This window comes from Notolabrus celidotus, chromosome 10 (genome assembly GCF_009762535.1).
Source record: "Notolabrus celidotus isolate fNotCel1 chromosome 10, fNotCel1.pri, whole genome shotgun sequence".
NCBI lineage: Eukaryota > Metazoa > Chordata > Actinopteri > Labriformes > Labridae > Notolabrus > Notolabrus celidotus.
In genome coordinates, this window is record NC_048281.1 from 4,106,858 (window position 1) to 4,128,545 (window position 21,688).

Here is a 21,688-nt window from a genome sequence, read left to right on the forward strand (position 1 = left end):
ATCTGTGACGTCATTGTGTTATCATGTGAGAAGATGATGCACGGTTTTACCACCACTTCTCTCTCTGTCTGCTTATCTCTCTCTCTGAATATTTCTCTCTCTGTGTTTATCTGTGTAGGGATCTGCAGAGGAACATGTCACTGTGGCTGCAGATAAAAACTGTAACCTGCAGGAGGCTTCTTCCAGGTATGCCAACACGTTTTACATACTGACTTTGTCGATGCAGTATCGTCTGTGTCAGTTGTCTCTGGTGTTTCTCTCACACCGGCTTTGTCTTGAAGTTGTCCCTCCTCCACGGTCCTCATGAGTCATGCCAACTGTCAACACATTGTCTCAGCCAATCGCAGCGCTCCCTGCAGCTAGAGCCGATTAACTACTTGAATATTCATGAGGATTATTATAGTAGCTCACAACATTACATCATCTTCTGCTCATCCTTGCAAGCAAAGCTCTGCATTGTCTCATACTAGAGGGAGACAGTCGAGATAATAAGGGAAGACTGAGCCAAATTAGATGTGGTAAAAGCAGTTTGTCACAATACATAATGTATTCATGAGAAATTATGTAGACACTTAAAAAAAAGGAAGCATTTTAAACATAACGCTCGCTCTTTGTCTTTCTTCGCTGTAACACATTAACATGTCAGTAATGTGGAATCTGGTTGATTTTTATGAACAGATTTGACTCTGTGCCAAACGGTCAGCTTGACCCTCAAGGTTCACAAGTTTTCTGTACTTAAAATTTATCCGACTAGAAATTTGCATCATGAAACATGCAAAAGAAAAGAAAATGTATTAAGCAGAACACAAAAATATGTCCCTGCTTTTCCTTCTCCAGGCTGAAAGTGCGCACTGGGAGAATGGGAAGCAACTCGTCTCTGTCCGTTAGCAGCCGATCTGACATTCAAGACTCCTGGGACCTTCTCAAGCCAGCACCACTGGTCTCATCAGCAGGGGCCAGGTCAGTCTATGTGCAGTATTCACTATGGATGTAAAGAGAGTCCATCATTCCCTCTGTGGCTTTTGGATAAGACAAAAGATAGAGGGAGAAACTGAGAGAATAGATCAGTGTAGGAGGACTCTGTGGGAATAGCTGCAGTTTGATAATACTGAAGAGAGGACAGATGCATATTGTTGTATGTATCTTATATCAATCAATCAATTAATTAGACTTTATTTAGAAAGCACTTTTCATACAATGACATTGTAACACAAAGTGCTGTACATTAAAACAACTTCAAATAGAATACATTAATAAAAATATATAAACTAGTCCCCCCCCCATCCTAATCCCAGCCCCAGCCCCGACCCCAAACCCACCCCACAATCCTAAGGTTAAGAGCAATATGCAACAATAGTAATAAAAACAATAAAAATAAAATAAATAAATAAAATAAAAAGAAGTTGCTGAACGAACTGAGGAAACACTCTCATGATATCTTAATGAGGAAACACTGGAGGTTAAATAAGATGTTAAAACTCAACACAGGAAATTAAACTCACCAAAATAAAATTCATTTCTAAGATGATAAAAGAAAAATATTAAAATAAAATAAAAGGCTATGCTTAAAATAAATAGAATAGAATAAAAGTGACTACAATTTGAACTAGATAATGAATAAATAAATAAATAAAACTATTCTAAGAATAAAACTCAGTTAAAAGTGAGACTAAAAAGGTTGGTCTTGAGTTTGCTTTTAAAAATGTTTATGATGTAACTTAAAATCACAAAAGGTTGTTAAAACTTCCTTCATTTCATCCAAAACCACCATCAGTTACATTTTAAGACGAGATATTAAATATTAAGCAGGTATTAAAAGATGTTATTTGAACAAAGGGTACGTTCAATGTCACATGTCCCGTGTCCTCACTTTCATTGCTCACACACGTCTGTAATCCTCAGTGCCGATCATAAAACACAGATGATAGATTTCACATCACTCCAGTGGAGACAAAGGTGCCGCCCGGTTTCATAGTCTTTGCTGACATCTGTTGGCATGTTGGAGCATTGTGTGTGTGTGTGTGTGTGTGTGTGTGTGTGTGTGTGTGTGTGTGTGTGTGTGTGTGTGTGTGTGTGTGTGTGTGTGTGTGATGGGTCACATGACTTGAGTTTTGCCTGGATACTGCTGCTGTCCCTGCTCATTAAGTGTTTACAGTAGGATGACACAAAAAACCCAGACACTTTGAGACGCTTGTTTAGACAGTTGACAAAAGCAGCACGGCCTGGGGCTCATTGATGCAGTGAATGCTCACACTGTTACAGGGTGCTTGTCTTCTGTAGTCTGGGTAAACAGACTCATGTTCCAGTATAACAATAAACTCACTGATAAAATTATTTTAATAAAAACATTTTAAGTCCTATCTCGATGGTAAAGAGCAAGGTTATTATTTTCTATTTATTATTATTATTGTACTTTTTCATCTTTCATCAGTGCTGAGGGTGTAGCTGAAGATCTGAACCCCTCTGTTCCCAAGATCCCTGCTGAATCTGCTCCTGAAGTCATGGCTCCAAAGGTAAAATGATCATCTTTAACTGAATAACTTATTCTGATACATACACATTCAATGTTGTAGAGAAAAACTGTGACTTTGCTTGTTTGAAGGAACATGAATACATCGAATTCAAAACATCAGTCCATCTACCGTTAGGCCTGACTCACATTAAATAAAACACATTATTAAAACATTAATAAATGTGTCTTCTAGGGATGTAAGGATATATCGCAAGATGGTAAAATCCATATAAATAAGGATGGATTAAAATTGATTCAACAAAATTAGTATCTGGATATTATTTCTAAACAGTAGAAGGCGCTATCTGCATTATACTCCGGTTGTTCAACATAATGAAGTCTCTTGCGCTGCTCTCTCGTCACTCGCTGAGTGGAGGTGTTTGAAGTTTAAAGCATGTTTCAGAATCAGCTGACTGAAGGTGTTGCAGCTGAGTGACAGACTGATTCTGACCCGGTTGTGCTCCTGGCTGAAACTTCTTATCGCATTTAAATGTTTATTTTCTCAATAAAAAGGAGAAAACTGGACACTGAGTCCAAAATCTGATCCTGTTCAGTTGTCCTGTTGCAGTAACTCCACATGTTGTAGTCTTAGTCTTCACTCTATGACCATGCGTCCACAGAGATTATTTATAAGCCTGCTCCTCACGTTGATATTCAGTGTGTTTACATGTTGAACACCTCAATATGATCCATAGCTGTTTAATACCATCAGTAATATACACTGTGTCAGGAAGGAACATTTGATTCAGGGGAAAAAACACATTTGTCATTATTTCTGACATGGAAAACATTCATGTTTTTTTAATGATTAAACAATAATTGATTGTTAACATTTCCAAAGATCGATCACAGAAAATACTTGAAATTTACATCCCTAATTTAAAGAGATTGACCTTATTTTTAATTAATTTATTTTAAAGTTATATTTTTGGGGGCTTTTATACCTTTATTGAAAGAGACAGAGGACAGTGTATAGTGTAGGAAACTGGGAGAGAGTGGGGGAATGACATGCGGAAGGGGAGCCACAGGCTGGATTCGAACCCGGGCCGCCTGCTACATGGGCACGCAACTTAACCAGTAGGCCAAGTCTGCGCCCGACCTTATTTGTTTTAATACTTAATGCTTTCATTTGGGAATCGTTCATTTTCCATTTCTCTGTAATTATTCTGAAATTTTCCAACAAGGTATTTTTGTACGGTCATTTTAGTGTTTTTACAAGGTGCTGAAGAAAAGTGTGCAGTGGTTTTATTTGAGTTCCAACACCTTAAAAATGAAAAAGGATGACTTTGTTTACAAAGAAGTATAAGAGAACAAATATATATTGAAACTGTCCATATCTGAGAATTGAAATAAAATGATAGTTATTTAAATTTTGAGTTCAATCCAGTTTTCTTGAATATCGTTAGAGAATCCTGAGTGAATCAAATCGTTGATCAAATCGAATCGTGGGTCGAGTGTATCCTTACATCCCTAGTGTCTTCATTGGCGATCTAAATGTCTCTCTTGACTGATTGGACTGAAGGACATCTTCATCATGTGTATACATCTCCACTGTCTCCAATGCAACTGAGGAATAGATTTTTATAATGGATCTCTTTGTAGCCTCGAAACCCTCAAGAGAAATAGTGTACTACAGAGTTTGTAAAATATATTGTGTGTGTGTTAAAGAGTGTTTGTGACTTTTTGCAGGCCAAAGCAGAGGAGGTTGACCTGCCTATCACCGCCCCCCTGTCTGACAACCTCATTGATTTCACTGATCCGACTCCTGTGGTAGGTCCATAACAACAAATCTGTGAGAGCAAGTTTGCCAAACAACAGACTTTATTGACTAACGCTACAACCCTAGGAAGGAATTATTGTTCTTGCAGAGTGTAAACCAGCACCCATGGACTATATTAACCTCTGGATGCATTTATGTGTCACTCATGTCCTTCATCCCTAAACATGAAACACATGTTTGACCGACTGTGCATGTGTTTTATACACTACAACGCTAAATATAAAAAGTTCTACAAGAAATAGTCGTTCAATCGTGATTGACAACAATTTACAACATGCATCTAAATAAATATATATATATATATATATATATATATATATATATATATCTGTACCAACAATCCCAGGTCAAACTAGGCATGTCCTGTTAGTCAGAGTTTAACATTTTCAGCTATAAAATGGTTATTGTACAGGGCTTTCTTATCATCCTCATCCTTTGTTTTGCAGTTTTGTTTTGATAAGCATGTTATCAATATTAACCAGAAAACAAATGCAATACAGCTAGAAACTGCTGCTGCTGGATGAAGCAGAAACCTTCAGAGTGGCAGCATAGTGAAGCACGGGTCTAGAGTTTGGAGAATGGACACAGGCATATAAAGCAGCTGTGACTGAAACAATACAAGGAGAAGGATCTATTCTTAGATGTCACATTTATGCTGCGTTCACATACTGAACAATACTATCTAGAACATATTTCATACTTCATTAGCTTGTTTTTACTGAACTGCTCTAGTAGACCACAGTGATATCTGGTTTAAAGTCTCCAATGTGCCTGTGTCTATGTCAATGTGCCATAACTGCTCTAGAGCAGGGGTTCCCAAAGTGTGCGTCGTTAAAAGATATGGACAAAAATAATAGCTAACCTTGAAATAAAACCTTGAAAATAGAAATGTTATGACAGGGTTCCCACGCGTCCTGGAAAAACTGGAAAACCTGGAAAACAGTTGACCGGTTTTCCAGTACTGGAAAACACCTGGAAAATGGGAGAAAAAGTAAAATGTCCTGGAAAATGATTCCAACATGACTGTGTGCGATCTAACAAGGTTAAAAAACACATCCCCATTCAACATTTGTGGCCTTTTTTGTCATTCAGATCTATTTAGGTCATTAATGCACTGATCCTCTGATTATTATTATTATTTATTCATTTCAGTAAGGCAGCTTCCAGAGTCCTTTGCAGGCTCTTTTGTTTTTTACTTAGCTAATTTATATTTTTTGAGAAAAGAGAAAGCTGAGATGAGAGTTGCCCATCATTGTTGCTTGGTTGCACTAATAAAGTGAAGTGCTGTACATCTGCAGTTGCATTATTCTATAATCAATTTGTCATAACTTTTAAGCATGTAAGAGATGATTTCATCGATAGCCATAGACCGCATGTCTTCAATGTAGACTTCCACTGAGAGGAACATATTAGACTATTTAGGAACTAAATTAGGAACTAAATTTCGACTGTCATACCAGCTTGATCATCACTGAAAATGTCCTTGAAATGTCCTGGAAAATGATCTCTGGAGTAGAGTGGGAACCCTGAATGAGTTTTCTGCCTTTCTTTGTTGTCAGATGACTCCTAAGTTTAGGGTTAGTGAACAGTTAATTATCAAAACATGAGTAGCAGCAGGTTAATTCATAACAACACAGGAAACACAGACACATATTCATATGGGTAGGCTAGTTTTCTGCAGACCAGCTAAATGAAGCCACATTAAACCACTTTGAGAGACAGTGGGGGTCGCAAGTCTTTGGCACCTATATTTAGGGGGTCACGGGCTGAGAAGTTTGGGAACCCCTGCACTAGAGGCACTGACACTAATGACTCCAAACTTGTCAAATTTCAAGCTAATTATAATTTTTCTGTGGAATATTTCAGCACCATGGACTTCCTGAGGTCAGACGATCAAAAAGCACCAGAATAAATGAAAATGCTCTGCACAGTATAACAATGTTTTTCTGATTGTCCTCCAGCCACCACCAGTGCAGCAGCCCAAACCTCTCATCACACCTCGCTGGATCATTCCTACAAATACTGTGAGTGATCATTCTGTGTTTACTACTCTAACATACAGCTGCATCTCAAAAAATCAGAATATCGTGAAAAAGTTTCCAACAGTTATTAAGAAAGTGATAATGTCATATATTCTGGACAGATTTCACACAAACAATGTTTCAACCTTCTTCAAAAGCTAAAAGTGTGACAGGGTAAGGGTGCGTAGGCAACAGGGATGACAGCAGCCTTGAGAGGAGTGGAGTGAGGCTGGTGTTAGTGCATCAAGAGTCACTACACACAGATGTCTTAAGGAAAGATGCTACAGCTGTTGCATTCCTAGTACCAAGCTACTCCTGAACCAGAGTCAACAGAAGCATCTGAGGAGAAAAAGAAGTGGACTGTTGCTCAGTGTTGGTGATGAAAGTCAGTATAGCGTTCCATTTGGAAGTCAAAGAGTGGAGAGACAAAGAGTCCAGGGTGTTTGAAGTCCAATGTGAAGTATCTGCAGTCTGTGGTGATTTGGGGTGTCATATCATCTGCTGGTGTAGGTCAACTGTGTTTTTTCAAGTCCAAAATCAATGCAGCTGTCGAGCACTTAAAGCTAGGGTTGGTAGTCATGGAAAACTAGCATGAATTTGAATGTAGCTTTTCCTCAGGACTCCGTCCAAAAAGTGTATCTAAATCTGACTACCAACCCCAGCTTTAATGTTTCCATCTGCTGACAAGCTTTATGAAGATGATAATGACCCTTTCCAGCAGGACTTTTGGCACCTGCACTAAACGCCAAAACTCCTACCAAAGGGTTTTCTAACCATGATACTACTGTGCTTGACTGGCCAGCTAAATCACCTGACCTGAACCCCAGAGGAGACGAGACACACCCAGTTTGAGGCCACTATCAAAGCAACTTGGGTTTCAATAGCACATTAGCAATACTACGGGCTTATCACGTCAATGCAAAGCCCTGATTGGTGCAGAGATGTGTAATAAAGGGGCTCCAAACAAGCGTATAAATTAGGGGTGAGTCCGACTAAGGATTTGCTTAGTCGAATCTGATTCATCAGATTTTGCCCATAGTCGACGAATAGTGGAATGTTTGTTGTTTTTCTTTATTGACCCAAAGTCTGCATGATGGTGACCGCATGACAATATTACACATAACCATTTACAATTAAGAGACTCATAGCTTAAAGTAAAAGGGACAACAGAATATTATAAGCATAAAATTAGATTTTTTAAATCTATATTGCAAAAACAACGAGGTGATGAAGGAGAGAAAACTCAAATAAGACCACCATCCATTAAACATGGAACAATGCGACGTTACAGAATAAGGAATCAAGAGATATTTAAACCGTGTTCACACAGCAGAGAGCAGCACTGCGGAGGTTAGTTTGTCCAACTTAAGGCTAAACATTTGTATAATATTTAAAATCAAACCTGAACCAGCTAAAGGGTTTTTAAATCTCTTAACAGAACCTTTTAAAACAGTCTTTCATCTCGTCTTTGTCCGCATGAGTCTTTTCAAATTGTACTTGAGGAAAACCATCGTGTGTACGGGCAGAAGTGCGCTCCTTGCTTTGTTGACTGTAAATCCTGTCTTTGAGAATATCCTCTCTGATGGTGTGGAGGTGGATGGGATGCTGTGGATTGTTTTTGAGGCTTCAGACAGCTTTGGGTATCCCTCCTGGTTCTTTTGGCCCCGTACAGTTTTTGTGTGGTCCGGTAATCCTTGATCTCACAGCCCTCTTCATGAAGCTGCTCCTCATCTTCATCACTAGTTTTTAGGATCAACTGAAGTTTTATTTCTGACATTTTGAGCTGCCATGAACGTAGAAAGATTTAAAGGCCAGCTGAGGTACGTCTGCTGGATATATGAGACACTATTTTTAAGGGAAACAGGAAAATAGTGTAAAATTAGACATTGAGCACCCCCATGGTTTGAATGGAATGATCCACGTTTCATTTGCAAATATTCGACTATGAGATTGGCAGTCGACTAAGACTCGTTAGAACGAATCGTCGACTATTTGGGGTCACCCCTAGTATAAATGAACATATGTTATAGATGTTGAACATTTCTGTATTTGAAATGAATATTAAAAACGTTCATGTTATTTAATGATTAAACGATAATTGATCGTTAACATTAATCACAGAAAATACTTTAAATTTACATCCCTAATTTAAAGAGATTGACCTTATTTGTTTTAATATTTAATACTTTCATTTGGGGATTGTTCACTTTCCATTTCTCTATAACTGTTCTGAAATTTTCCAACAAGGTATTTTTGTACGGTGATTTTAGTTTTTTTGTAAGGTGCTGAAAAAAGTGTGCAGTGGTTTTATTTGAGTTACAACACACCTTAAAAATGACAAAGGATGACTTTGTTTACAAATAAATATAAGAGAACAAATATATATTGCAATTATCCATATCTGAGAATTGAAATAAAATAATAGTTGTTTAAATTTTGAGTTCAATCCAGTTTTCTTGAACATCATTAGAGAATCGTGAGTGAATTGTATCGTGAACCAAACATCGGGATTTGAATCGAATTGTGGGTTGAGTGTATCCTTACATCCCTACAAAAAAAATGAAAGATGGTGATAAATTGTATGATATTCTAAACATTTGAGATGCACCTGTATGTCCTGTGTGACTGTTTTTTTTAATCTGGCCTTCCTACCACAGGTTGTTATGCACTATGCTTTGATGTATGTTAAACGTTGTGCCCAGTAAGCGTTTCTACAAGCCAATGATGAGTTCTTAGCACACTTGCATAGCTGCTGTTCACTCAAGCGGATATAGAGGCTACGTAGTGAGTGACCTCACACCTTCTCCCTCATCCCCCTCTAATGCAGCCCTCTGGCGTTTTTACTAACGGCCTACTTGACCTCGACCCCCCTGCTAAGATCAACCCTCCGCTGCCTGCAGACGGGGGAGCCGCTCTCACCCCAGCCCTCCCCCTCCTCGCTCACACACGCAACACCATCTCTGCCAGGTAAAAGTCCAGAACACAAAGCACTTGATTTGCTAGCTTGGTAGAATGCTGCCCTCTGCTGGTCGAGCAGCAAATGCCTCGTCTAACTGTAATCCCTCTATAAGGAAGTGATGTGCTTTTTCTCCCTCAGCCCTGTGGTTCAGCAGCCAGCTTCAGAGGATGGAGCCAAACCCAGAGGTCTCCTGACCACTGAGCTCTGATGAAGAAACACGTAGCAGACATCACAGCAATCATCTTTTCTGATCCCTTTATCACGTCACCCCATCGCCCATATCCACACACACACACACACACACACACACACACGAGCAGACTAGGCAGACCGTGCTGAACTCTGAGGGTCTAAAGGAAAGTGGAACCCGGGAAAGGCTCCACAGACACTGCTCCTACACTGACTAAAGACTGATTAAGTTGACCTTAGCGGGCAACAAAGTGATCAGAACATGAAAACAGTATTCAATGATAACACGACACACAGCCTAGTTATTATGTAGCAGATAACACAGACATGTAGCTTCAGTATTAACATGATGTGAGTCTTATGTTACCTGCCAATCACTCAATCCATCCACTCATCATCAAACCTCACTCTGATGACACTGTACGGTACGTTTTATGAAAGCATCCACCACTGAAGTGTCGGCTGTCTCTCCTCCGTGCTGAATCTTCACACCACTGGATCCCTGCTACTCTGAGCTCCTCTGATCACACAGCACACTGAGCTGCTGGAATACACTGGATGATGGACTATGAAGGAGAACGTGTGGAACGAACGTGACAGTGACTCTAAGTGTACAGTCAAAGAGATAAAGACACCTGGACTCTTCACATGATGTAACACTGGACTGTCCTTTGAAGCACACTATGAGACTTTTCTATTTTAACCCACACGTGAAACTGAGCTGCTGGATATGAAGACGTCACTGGATTATCTTTGCAACACTGGAGTATAAAAAAGGAATCAATTGACTTCTTAGTTTTTTCACCTTTATGACCCAGCTCTTGTCTTTGATGATGTTTTAAATCACTGATTGCTGTACTTTTAAATCCATGAGCAGACGAGGAAGTGATCATGACTAACAGGAAGTACTTCTACGCCAGGTAATGGGCAGTATGTTAATATTTTTGTGATCTTGAGCAGGATATGACACTAGTTTTCTCCTCCTGAAACCACTGCTTCCACCTGTGGCATATTTTGGTCTCGTGAAGTGTCTCACTTGCTGTTAAACCGCCAACTGTGATCTCTTCCTGTGCACACTGTGTTTCTGTGTCCTGGGTTTTGGACGGTGATTTGACCCCGTTGTAGAGGACTTGCTCCTGGTACTAACACGTTGTAGCCACTGCCCTGCCTTATGAGAAACGAATGTATTCAAATAGTCTCATCTGAGAACGCTGGAGATGCCACACTAGGAAACTTTCCCTTTAAGAGTTTTATGTCCGTGTTTTCGTATAATCCAAATTGCTGATTTATTTTATGACCAGAGGACGAGCTGTGAAGTATCAGAGAAGCCGGTTTTGTACATGTGAATTTGAGGCCTAATTCTTTATTTTTGTGTTATTAATGCAGCGTATCACATTGACTCTTAAAGATAGACTTGTACAAGTTTTATTTTTCAGTACCCAACACAGTATAACCCTGAAGACTGGACCCTCATGTAGTGGAGTAGTTCTCTCACTGTGATGTTGACTCCAGTGTCTGTACTCAACAAGGGAAGCTGACTGTTTTATGATGTCTTAGCAGTGACGGTTATTTATGCTACTACTCCGTGTAATTGTTCAATCATTGTCCAGAAGTGTTGTAGCGTACAGTTCTAATGTATTGTCAGTATAATGGCATCGGCTGGCTGTAGATACGAAGTAGAGTTATATATATTTTTGAAAATGATGTTGGCAGTATTCTTACCACACACTGAGAAGATTTCCACGTTAAGATGTTTTCTAATTACAGGAGAAGTAGAAGATGCATTACCGATCAAACTGACTGGAAAACACTGATTATGTCTCAAATGCAATTTTATAAAACTTTTATTTTTTCTGGAATATCTGATCATGATTCAGTAAAGCTTTGCTACAGTAGGACTCACTGTCTCTTCATTCATTCTCATTCTTTAGCTACTGTTGACAGATTTGAGTGTCAGTTTGCTTCTGTGCACACACACCTACACACACACACAGTTGCAGTGTTGACCCTTCTTTTTCAAGACCTCTGCAATTCTCCCTGGCATGCTGTCAATCAACTTCTGGACCAAATCCTGACTGATGGCAGTCCATTCTTGCATAATCAATGCTTGGAGTTTGTCAGAATTTGTGGGTTTTTGATTGTCCACCCGCCTCTTGAGGATTGACCACAAGTTCTCAATGGGATTAAGATCTGGGGAGGTTCCTGGCCAAGGGCCCAAAATCTTAATGTTTTGTTCCCCGAGCCATTTTGTTATGACTTTTGCTTTATGGCAAGGTGCTCCATCATGCTGGAAAAGGCATTCTTCATCACCAAACTGCCCTTGGATGGTTGGGAGAAGTTGCTCTCGGAGGACGATCTGGTACCATTCTTTATTCATGGCTGTGTTTTTAGGCAAGATTGTGAGAGAGCCCACTCCCTTGACCGAAAAGCAACCCCACACATGAATGGTCTCAGGATGCTTCACTGTTGGCAAGAGACAGGACCGATGGTAGCGCTCACCTCGTCTTCTCCGAACAAGCCTTCCTCCAGATGCCCCAAACAATGGGAAAGGGGATTCATCAGAGAAAATGACTTTACCCCAGTCCTCAGCAGTCCAGTCCCTGTACCTTCTGCAGAATATCAGTCTGTCCCTGATGTTTTTACTGGAGAGAAGTGGCTTCTTTGCTGCCCTCCTTGACACCAGGCCTTCCTCCAAAAGTTTCGCCTCACTGTGCGTGCAGATGCACTCACACCTGCCTGCTGCCATTCCTGAGCAAGCTCTGCACTGGTGGTGGCCCGATCCCGCAGCTGTAACACCTTCAGGAGACGGTTCTGGCGCTTGCTGGACTTTCTTGGGCGCCCTGGAGCCTGTTTGGCAACAATTGAACCTCTCTCCTTGAAGTTCTTGATAATTCGATAGACGGTTGACTGAGGTGCAATCTTACTCACTGCTATAAACTTCCCTGTTAGGCCCTTTTTGTGCAATGCAATGATGGCTGCACGTGTTTCCTTGCAGGTAACCATGGCTAACAGATGAGGAACAATGGTGTCATGCACCATCTTCCTTTTAAAGTGTCCAGTCACTCAATCATGACAGATTGATCGCCAACCTTGTCCTCATCAACACCCACACCTGTGTTAATGTGTGTGACACCTGTGTGTCATTGAAATGATGTTAGCTGGTCCTTTTGTGGCAGGGCTGAAATGCAGTGGAAATGTGTTTTTGGTGATAAAGTTCATTTTCAAGGCAAAGAGGGACTTTGCAATTAATTGCAGTTGAGCTGATCACTCCTCATAACATTCTGGAGTATATGCAAATTACCATTATAAAAACTGAAACAGCAGACTTTGTGAAAATTAATAGTTGTGTCATTCTCAAAACTTTTGGCCATGACTGTATACACATACATGCATACACGTTCTCATACAGACATAGTCATAGATACACATATATACACACAAATGCATGCACATATACTTATTAACACACACATAAATATACACATTTATATATATACAGTTGTGCTCATAAGTATACATACCCTGGCAGAGTTGGTGGTTTCTTAGGTAGTTTCTGTTGTCATTATGATATAATAAAAGTAAACACAGTTGTTTGATAATAATTTTGCTTCACCCAACCACTAACCATGAAAAAGGTTTTTCTCTTATCTTTCATGTTCTCTGAAAAAAAACCTTATGAGCACAACTGTACATACTCATATACACAGACACAATTACACATACATAAACATACACATACACATTTATACACATGCATACATAGATACACATATACACACAAATATATATACACACATACATACATAGATATACACATTCACACATATACACACACATACATCCCCACATACATATACATCCACATAGATACACATACATATACATACAAATACACTTCCAAACATAAACACACATACACCCACATATACATATATACACACACATATATACATTACACATACAAACAAAAATGTTCACATAAATACGCATATACCCATACATACATATGTGCATACATACACATATACACATACATACACTTGTATGTATATATATGTACATACTGTACATACACACATACACATATATATCAGTATATATATTAAGCAAAGCACATTCACTGATGGTGAATGGATTCTTTATGAATTAATTTATTATTAAAACACAGTGCACACTTTGACCTGTCATATAGAACTTATGTTAGGTTCTCCTTGAATGGTTAGGAATTGAGAGTAATAACAAAATGAAATCCACAAAAAAGATTGAATAAAATATAAGTACATTTAAAGTACTTCATTGACAAACAAAGGCAAAAAGTACTACTACAGAACACAAACTTAAAGGCACTATGAGGAGTTTTTCACCAACTGAGAAACAGACTGAAACCAACACTGATGCCTCTTTATGACCTTCAAAAGCAAACAAAACCATAACAACAACACTCATACTTTCTCTGTTGTCATTTTTAATGCCTTAAACCACTCAGAGGGGGTAGGTGTCAGACCACATGATTGACATTTGGCTTTAAAAACATCCTTTTTTTCGGCTGTTTATCACAGTGAGTGATACATATGGCTGTTAAAAGACAGCAGGGTGAGGTTTTTGTTGAAAACACTACTTTTGCACACAGAACAAGAGATAAGAGGTATGACTTTGTCCACAGTGGGGTGCCAAAATTGATATAAATCAAAAGTTCCTCACAGCAGCTTTAAGAAAAGCCCATCCATCTCAAATAACTCCAAAACCATAATGTGATATTACAACAATTAAAAACATGTAAACGCCCTTCCTCCAGAGAAGGAGTAAGTACCTGTACCACATGCTGTGGGATGGCCCACTGGCTATGGTCTCCTCTCTCCTGCTCTCAAACCCTGACTTGATATACACAGAGGATCTTAATCATCTACTTAACAAAGGAGGGCAGCACCTGGAGAGCACACAGGAGAGAGAGAGAGAGAGAGAGAGAGAGAGAGAGAGAGAGAGAGAGAGAGAGAGAGAGAGAGAGAGAGAGAGAGAGAGAGAGAGAGAGAGAGAGAGAGAGAGAGAGAAAACCTCACAACAAAAGAACACAAGCACAGCATGAGCTTCAAAGCACAATATGTTTCACTGATGGTAATAAAAACAGGCCAATTAAAGTCATGACAGCGTGAGTTGGCATGCACAACACCAGGACCATGCACTTAAGCTGCTTAATTCAATATTTTATGAAAAAAAAAACACATTTTATTACAAGTAGACTCTTTATTGTAAGATGAGTGAAGTAGGCAGTCACAGACATACTCATCGTTATATGTAAGTAATAAATAGACATGTATAAGTCTGCAGAATGTGTGTATGGATAAGAAATATTGAATGTTGCTTCTTTTTTTTGTGAATACTCAAAGGAAACATATTAAACACAGAAGAGAAAGACAGGTGCTCTGACAGAAACACTGACTCCTCAATATTTGGTTGAAGGGAGCTCAGAGAGTTCATCAAGAGGGGACCCTCTGAATGAGTGCAGATGAACTGTTCTGCTAGCATGTTAACCCTGGATATTTTACTCCCTGAGCTGTGAGTAAAAACTCTGTCTCATTTGTATGTATGCCTTTTAACCACTGGGTGGCAGCACAGTACCATTTTTACTGAACAGATAAAGCGACCTGAGAAACCAATCTTCCTTTCCCCACTGAAATATGATCCCATGGCTTGAAAAATATGAGTTCATGTAGAACTGCTAATAAGTTATGTAAGGAGTAAGGCATGTATGAAGTTGGTTTGATAAAATAGGCCTCATCAAATAATTGAATTCATTTGAAAAGGCTCAACAAAACCTGTGAGGAAACATTTTAGGTTGTATTCTAACATATTTATATTAAATCAGGGTGCAACACTAGTCAAAATCTTTCCAGCCTATGAGTCATTGTAGTACGATGGGGTAGAAAACTCACTGTAGGTCAGGGGTTCCCAAAGTGTGGGTCGGGATTATTTTACTTTTTATTATTATTACTATTATTTTTTGTATTTTTTCTCTTCTCTTTGTTGGTTTTATATTGCTTTTATATAATTTGTTAACTTGTGGTGAACAAAGAAATACAGAAATAATACAATAAAAAAAGTTAAATGACAAAAGTTATCTATAAATAGTACATTTTACTCATTTTTAGTATAATATCCACAAAAATAGTAGCTAAAAATGAAATGAGTTTTCTGTCTTTCTCTGTTGCCAGATGACTCCTAAGTTTAGAGTTTAGTGAACAGTTAATTATCAAAAGCATCAGTAGCAGCAGGTTAATTCATAAAGGCACAGGAAACAGACACATACATAGGTAGGGTCACTTTCTGCAGACCAGCTGAATGAAGCCACATTAAATCACTTTGAGGGACAGGAAGGGTCACAAGTCTTTAGCAACTATTTTGGGGTCGCGGGCTGAGAAGTTTGGGTAACAACTCTCAATCTTGGAAATCTAAAAAGAAGTGTTTGTTCATTCATTATTGTAGACTGCTTGTCTAAAAAAAAGTCTGATCTTTATACAATTAAAAGTTGAAAATTGTCAAAAAGCTGGTCTCCTGGTCAGATCCAGCTCTCGCAGCAGGACGTGGTGAGTTCATTCATAAAGTAACCTCTAGAGTGTAGTGTAGCTCCAGAGAGACAGAGTGCCAGCTCTGGAGGAGCAGATCTCTTTTTAATCAAATTGTAGAATTATTATATTCATATCTGATTTTCTAATAAAAAATCTACACAGACCTGATCACAGACTTAAACAGGATTTCAGTGATTATTTCCCTCAGGATACACTTCAGCATGTCTATAAATCACAGTCTAATATCTCCAGGTTCAAGATTAGTGTTTCATTTGCTCCGTCTGCTAATCAGATTGGATATGAGCGATGTCTGCAGCCGGTCACAGCAGTTTTTTTAGTGAGTCGATGAAGAAACAAAAGGACAAGGAATGACTAAGTTTGAGACACTGTTTTATAAAGCTAAATAAAAAGCTTTGTTGGGTTGCATCATGTTAGAAAATCTTTCATCAGACCCAGAATGAAAGCAAAGACAGCTGTTATTTGTCAGCTGCAATATTGGTTTACATTTCAGAATGCAGTGATTTGAAATGGATCGACTGCGACTGGTCCCTGCTACAGAGTAATACATAGTTGGACCATTATTAAAGAGCAGACAGCACACAGCTCGATAACTCAGCCAGGACTGCTCCCCTCAGCAGATGGACCCACTCCCCCACCTTCCAAATGAATAATTGATTACATACATGGACCTTATGCCAGGTCATGATTGCTTAAGCATGCTCAAAGCTCTTGGTGGATTCGTGGAGATTTGGCACACGCCGATGTGATGTCACCCGTTTAAATTGCACAAACAAAGGGGAGGCTTTAACGATTTTTTAAAAAGCAGAGAAAATGAAAGAAACAAATAACATAATGGGTTTAAGTCTTCATAAAAATATGACAATCAGGAGAAGGTTCAACGTTTAAGACCAACTTAAGTTCATCAGTGATCAAAGTTATAGGAAAAGACATAGACTACATCAAGTAGACCTGGCCACCGTGACTTTACACATTGATTCCTCAACTGCTGCTTCCAAAGATTTGATTTTGATGTTTTGATTGTTTCCATCTTGTTGTTTCCTGAAGCCAGAAGTGATCATATTTGAAGTAGAGCTGGAGACTGGTTTATAATTTAGTGACAGTATTTCTCAAATGCTAAAACACTAAACTCTATTGTCTGAACCAGATTCCTTAGCAGCCTGAACCCATGTATTGAATCAGTCACTCTTTTGTCACTTTTCACCTGTTAGACACAACTTCAAACACATTCTCACTAAAACACATGTTGCACTGTGATGCACTTGTGCTGCATAATAGTAAGCACAGGTAGAAAAAATGAAACACATTTGAAGCACAGGTGTCACAGCTTAAACACAACCACTCAAAACTGATCACACTTGTGGCTAATGATGTGAGGAAACCAGTTATGCGGCTATAGGCTTAGACTGCCACACTGCCACACTGACATCCTATCTCACCCCCTTCCCCCAATCACTTACTTTAACTCTACCTGTCCCATTAAAGTTACTAACCATAGACCTTTCTGGAGTCCCTGAGCTCCCTTGTCTCGTAGGTTCCTCTGCGCTGCTGTGGACGTCCTCCTGCTGTGGATGTTCCAGACTCCAGCTGATACGGAAGTGCTGGACTCCAGCGGGAACAGCTACTACTACTCGTCTCAGACCCAACTCGGTGGAGGCAGATGGCTGTCTAACATGAGTCTGGTTCTGCTCGAGGTTTCTGCCTGTTAAAGGAAGTTTTTCCTCTCTGCTGTAACTAGTTAAATACTGTGAGGTGCAATGCTCATGGTGGATTAGGTGGGGTCAGACGAGTCTTATCCTGTCTTGGTGTTGGGTCTCTGTTCATAATTTGACATAGAGTGGTCTAGACCTGCTCTGTTTGTAAAAGCATCTTGAGATAACATTTATTGTGATTTGGCACTATACAAATAAAGATTGATTGATTGATAAGCCTGGATCCGGCCGCCTGGATCCGGCCGCCTGGATCCGGCCGCCTGGATCCGGCCGCCTGGATCCGGCCGCCTGGATCCGGCCGCCTGGATCCGGCCGCCTGGATCCGGCCGCCTGGATCCGGCCGCCTGGATCCGGCCGCCTGGATCCGGCCGCCTGGATCCGGCCGCCTGGATCCGGCCGCCTGGATCCGGCCGCCTGGATCTGGCCAGGTAGAATGTGGCCTGTGATGTGGATGAAGTCTTGTGGCCTGACCCAGCATGTAGACCTGATGCTGTGGCTGAATGATTGTAGACACTGTAAGCACTTCAGTTTGATTTTGTGGATTAAACTGTAATGTTCTTCTCATTTATATTTTTGTTAACTTTATGTTTACTGTATACAGGAGCTACATTCATTTATCCTCCTGTGAACAATAAACATGGTTCCTACAGCTTCATGTCCTGAGCATTGTGTTTTCAGTGTTTTGATGTAGTGTGTAATGACTGCTCAGTATTGTTTTAATTCTGATTGACTCTGGGTATGATCTGACAACATAGTTTGGTTTTGCAGGAAGAGTCAGAGGTTAGGTGAATGTAGTTTGAAAATTGGGTTTTGTGCTTATAGTGTTGAGAAAAGCGTGGTGGATGTCAAGAATGTTTTTTAGCAATTGAGAAATACTGTAACCACAGACCTGACTCTCATGCAATGGGCGCTACAGGTATGAGACTAAAAGAAACATTGAAGAGGCTAACATGTCTGGTATGGTTAGCACAGACACAAACACATGCTAACTGGTGCTGAAGTATAAAGAATGTGTCACAGAATCACAAAACCATAAAAAACCTTAAACACAGACTTCTTCAACAACATGGAAGTGTCATAAACTGCATCAGATGATGTTTTTCAATTTCAGTTTTTTATCACTCTTTTATTGAAAGTCTTTTAACGTTTTCATTTATCTGCTGGTTTCATGGTCTCTCCATGAAAGACAAGAACAGTATGAACAGTATTGTTAAAGTCTGCTCCAAAATGACTGGTGTACAGCAGCAGGATCTGGGTTCCCTTTGGAGGAACCGCATCACCAATAAAGCCAGAGGGATAATTAGCCAACCTGGACCCATCCTCGCCAAGGAGTTCTCTTTAAGCCCTCAGGGCGGCGCTATCTCGATCCTCACAGGAAAACAAACAGATATGCAAATTATTTTATTCCTTCTGTGATCAGACTTCTGGATGCTGATAGCAGTTTTTAACAGTTTGTAATAGATTGTCCCTGTGAAGTTGTGAAGTTGTGTATTTATAAGGTGGTTTTTAGTATTTATTCATCTCTACTGTGTTTTTAAAAAAGTTATTTTAGTCTATTTTAACATTCTTTTACTCTTTATGACAAGCCCCATCTTACACTGTTGTTGTCACTGGCATGTTGACTGTTGAGTGTTATTTGTCTGTTTGTTAGTGTTTGTGTTTTTGATCGACAAGCTGGTACACGGCAAACCAAACTGCCTTGTGGGATTAATAAAGTTCTCTGAATCTGAATCTGAATTTCTATTTAAGGCTTAGAAGACTTTAGACCACAACAACAAGCTGAAAGGTCAAGTTCAGTGATTAGCTGAAGTGACCAGCAAGCACACAGCTAATGGCAACCAACGACTAAAACTTCACTTAAACTCTGGCTGTTTCCGAAATCGCCTACTATACTAGCAGTACGTACTGATTTGTCAAACATTCAGTATGTAGTAAGTAGTATGTGAACAAGAGCAAAATCTGCAGTAAGCCAAAACTCCCCGGATGTCTACTGATTTGGGAAAATATCTCAGCATGCGGGGCGCTGGTGGCCTAGTGGTCTAAGCGCCCCACATACAGAGGCTACAGTCCTCGTCGCAGGGGTCGCCGGTTTGATTCCCGGCTGGTCGACCATCTCCTGCATGTCTTCCCCCACTCTCTATTCCCCACATTTCCTGTCTCTCTTCAGCTGTCCTATCTAATAAAGGCAAAAAGGCCAAAAACATAACTTAAAAAAAAAAAAAAAAATATCTCAGCATGCATCAGACCAGTCTGCCTCGCGTACTGTTTCCCACAATGCACTGCACTCGTTCTGTTTTTTCTTTTTCCTCATTTTTTGACGGGAGGAAATCCGTTTTGGGGTGCTGTGAAAGTTATCAAATTACATATAAACCACTTCCTAACTTTTTAAATCATAAATGGATGCTAAATAAGCTTTTTATTTATCTGCTTCGCCGTTCTTTACTTCCGCTTTCCGAAACCGGAAATTCAGCGACGTCTGGCTCAGCATGCTGCATGACAGATCGAACAGAACAGTCATACTACATACTAAATTCAAACACAGTATGTAGTAGGCCAGGGGTGTCCAAAGTACGGCCCGGGGGCCAATTGCGGCCCAAGGTCCCTTAATTTATGGCCCCAAGCTTCCATCCTAAATTGTGTTATTATAGCAAAGAAATTAATCTCCTTCTGAATCATCTGAACATTTGCAGTTTCTTTCAAGCGCACAAACAAAACTAAAGTCAATCCAGAAACGTCTCAGAAAGCTCCATATGGACTATTTGTATAAAAGCCAAGGCACTGGGAATTCTGCAAGAAAGCAATAAAGAAGAAACACAAGAACTCTTAAAGTTGACAGGTTTTCAAATTAATGTTTTTAACACGATGTGAGAATGTCAATAAAAGTTTAGAAGACACAAAAGAGGACACAAGATAAGATCAAAATTATGAAATTGTGCAGAAAAGGCAAAATTTGGTGCATAAAAAATGTTCAGAATGCAAGACAAGAATTATCTAGTTCTTAAATTGTTGCCTGCTGGTCAGAAAAGTCTTAAAAACAACATGAAATAGAAGTGTGATTAAATCCAGATCGTGATCCTGACATAGGAAAAAAATGAGACAATATTTTTCCCATATTGCCCGACCCGAATGAAAAACCTCTTTCTCCAGAAGAAAATAAAGTTTGCTAATGTTTACGTTGCTACAAGAACTGAGGACTACCTAGTTACTGATTTATTGAGAAAAACATGTAAAATAATTGTTATTAGATCAAGATTTCATATATAACTTTGATGATTCCTAAGTCTCAGTAGGAGCCACTGGCCCTGTGGTATTCTGACAACATCATATATGGCCCTCTTTGAAAAAAGTTTGGACACCCCTGTAGTAGGCAATACCTACTGCCTACTACATTAGTAAGTAGTATGTAGCAGGCCATTTCGGAAACAGCCTTTGTCTCACAGTTGTCACAGATGGGTTCATTCCAATAAGGTCCAATGTGGTTTTATGTACCTTACTTTTATGTTCCATTCTGTTCTTTTTAGGATTAAACCTCAAGTGGTCACTCAAGGAACTACAGCTTTGGCACTTAGTTTTTATTCATTTTATTCAAGTTTTTTTTTTTTGTCTTAATAGACTTTATCAATAATTAATTTAAAACAAGTTAGACATCTACATAGAAATTTAACAGACAGAAACACAAAGGACTTATACAAGGAACTATACCTGACATTAAACAGAATGTATCTGCAGAGTCCCATCATTAACTTAAAGCAGGTAATTAGAAGAAGCCCAAAAGTAGGAAACATTTTTCAAACGTCATAACTTGCAAAAAATGTTGTATCCATTATATAGTCTGAAGAATGCCTGAGAAAGTTTGAAGACATGTTTTGCAGCAGCAAATATTAGCTTACTCAGCGAAGTTGAGTTACCATAGAGAGATTATAACATGCTCGCA

At 39.4% G+C, this 21,688-nt stretch overlaps 1 protein-coding gene across 2 annotated transcripts in view; it reads left to right on the top strand.

The window, feature by feature from the left end:
• Positions 1-11,359, top strand: part of epb41l5 (erythrocyte membrane protein band 4.1 like 5) — a 58,563-nt gene extending 47,204 nt beyond the window's left edge. For both annotated transcript variants that reach the window (XM_034693429.1, XM_034693430.1), the window contains exons 20-26: positions 119-186; positions 838-960; positions 2,432-2,513; positions 4,202-4,282; positions 6,254-6,316; positions 9,141-9,280; positions 9,411-11,359. In XM_034693429.1, the coding sequence (XP_034549320.1) occupies positions 119-186; positions 838-960; positions 2,432-2,513; positions 4,202-4,282; positions 6,254-6,316; positions 9,141-9,280; positions 9,411-9,480 (627 nt within the window). In that variant the 3' untranslated portion in view covers positions 9,481-11,359. The remainder of the gene's footprint in view (positions 1-118; positions 187-837; positions 961-2,431; positions 2,514-4,201; positions 4,283-6,253; positions 6,317-9,140; positions 9,281-9,410) is intronic.
• The last annotated feature ends 10,329 nt before the right edge of the window (positions 11,360-21,688 follow it).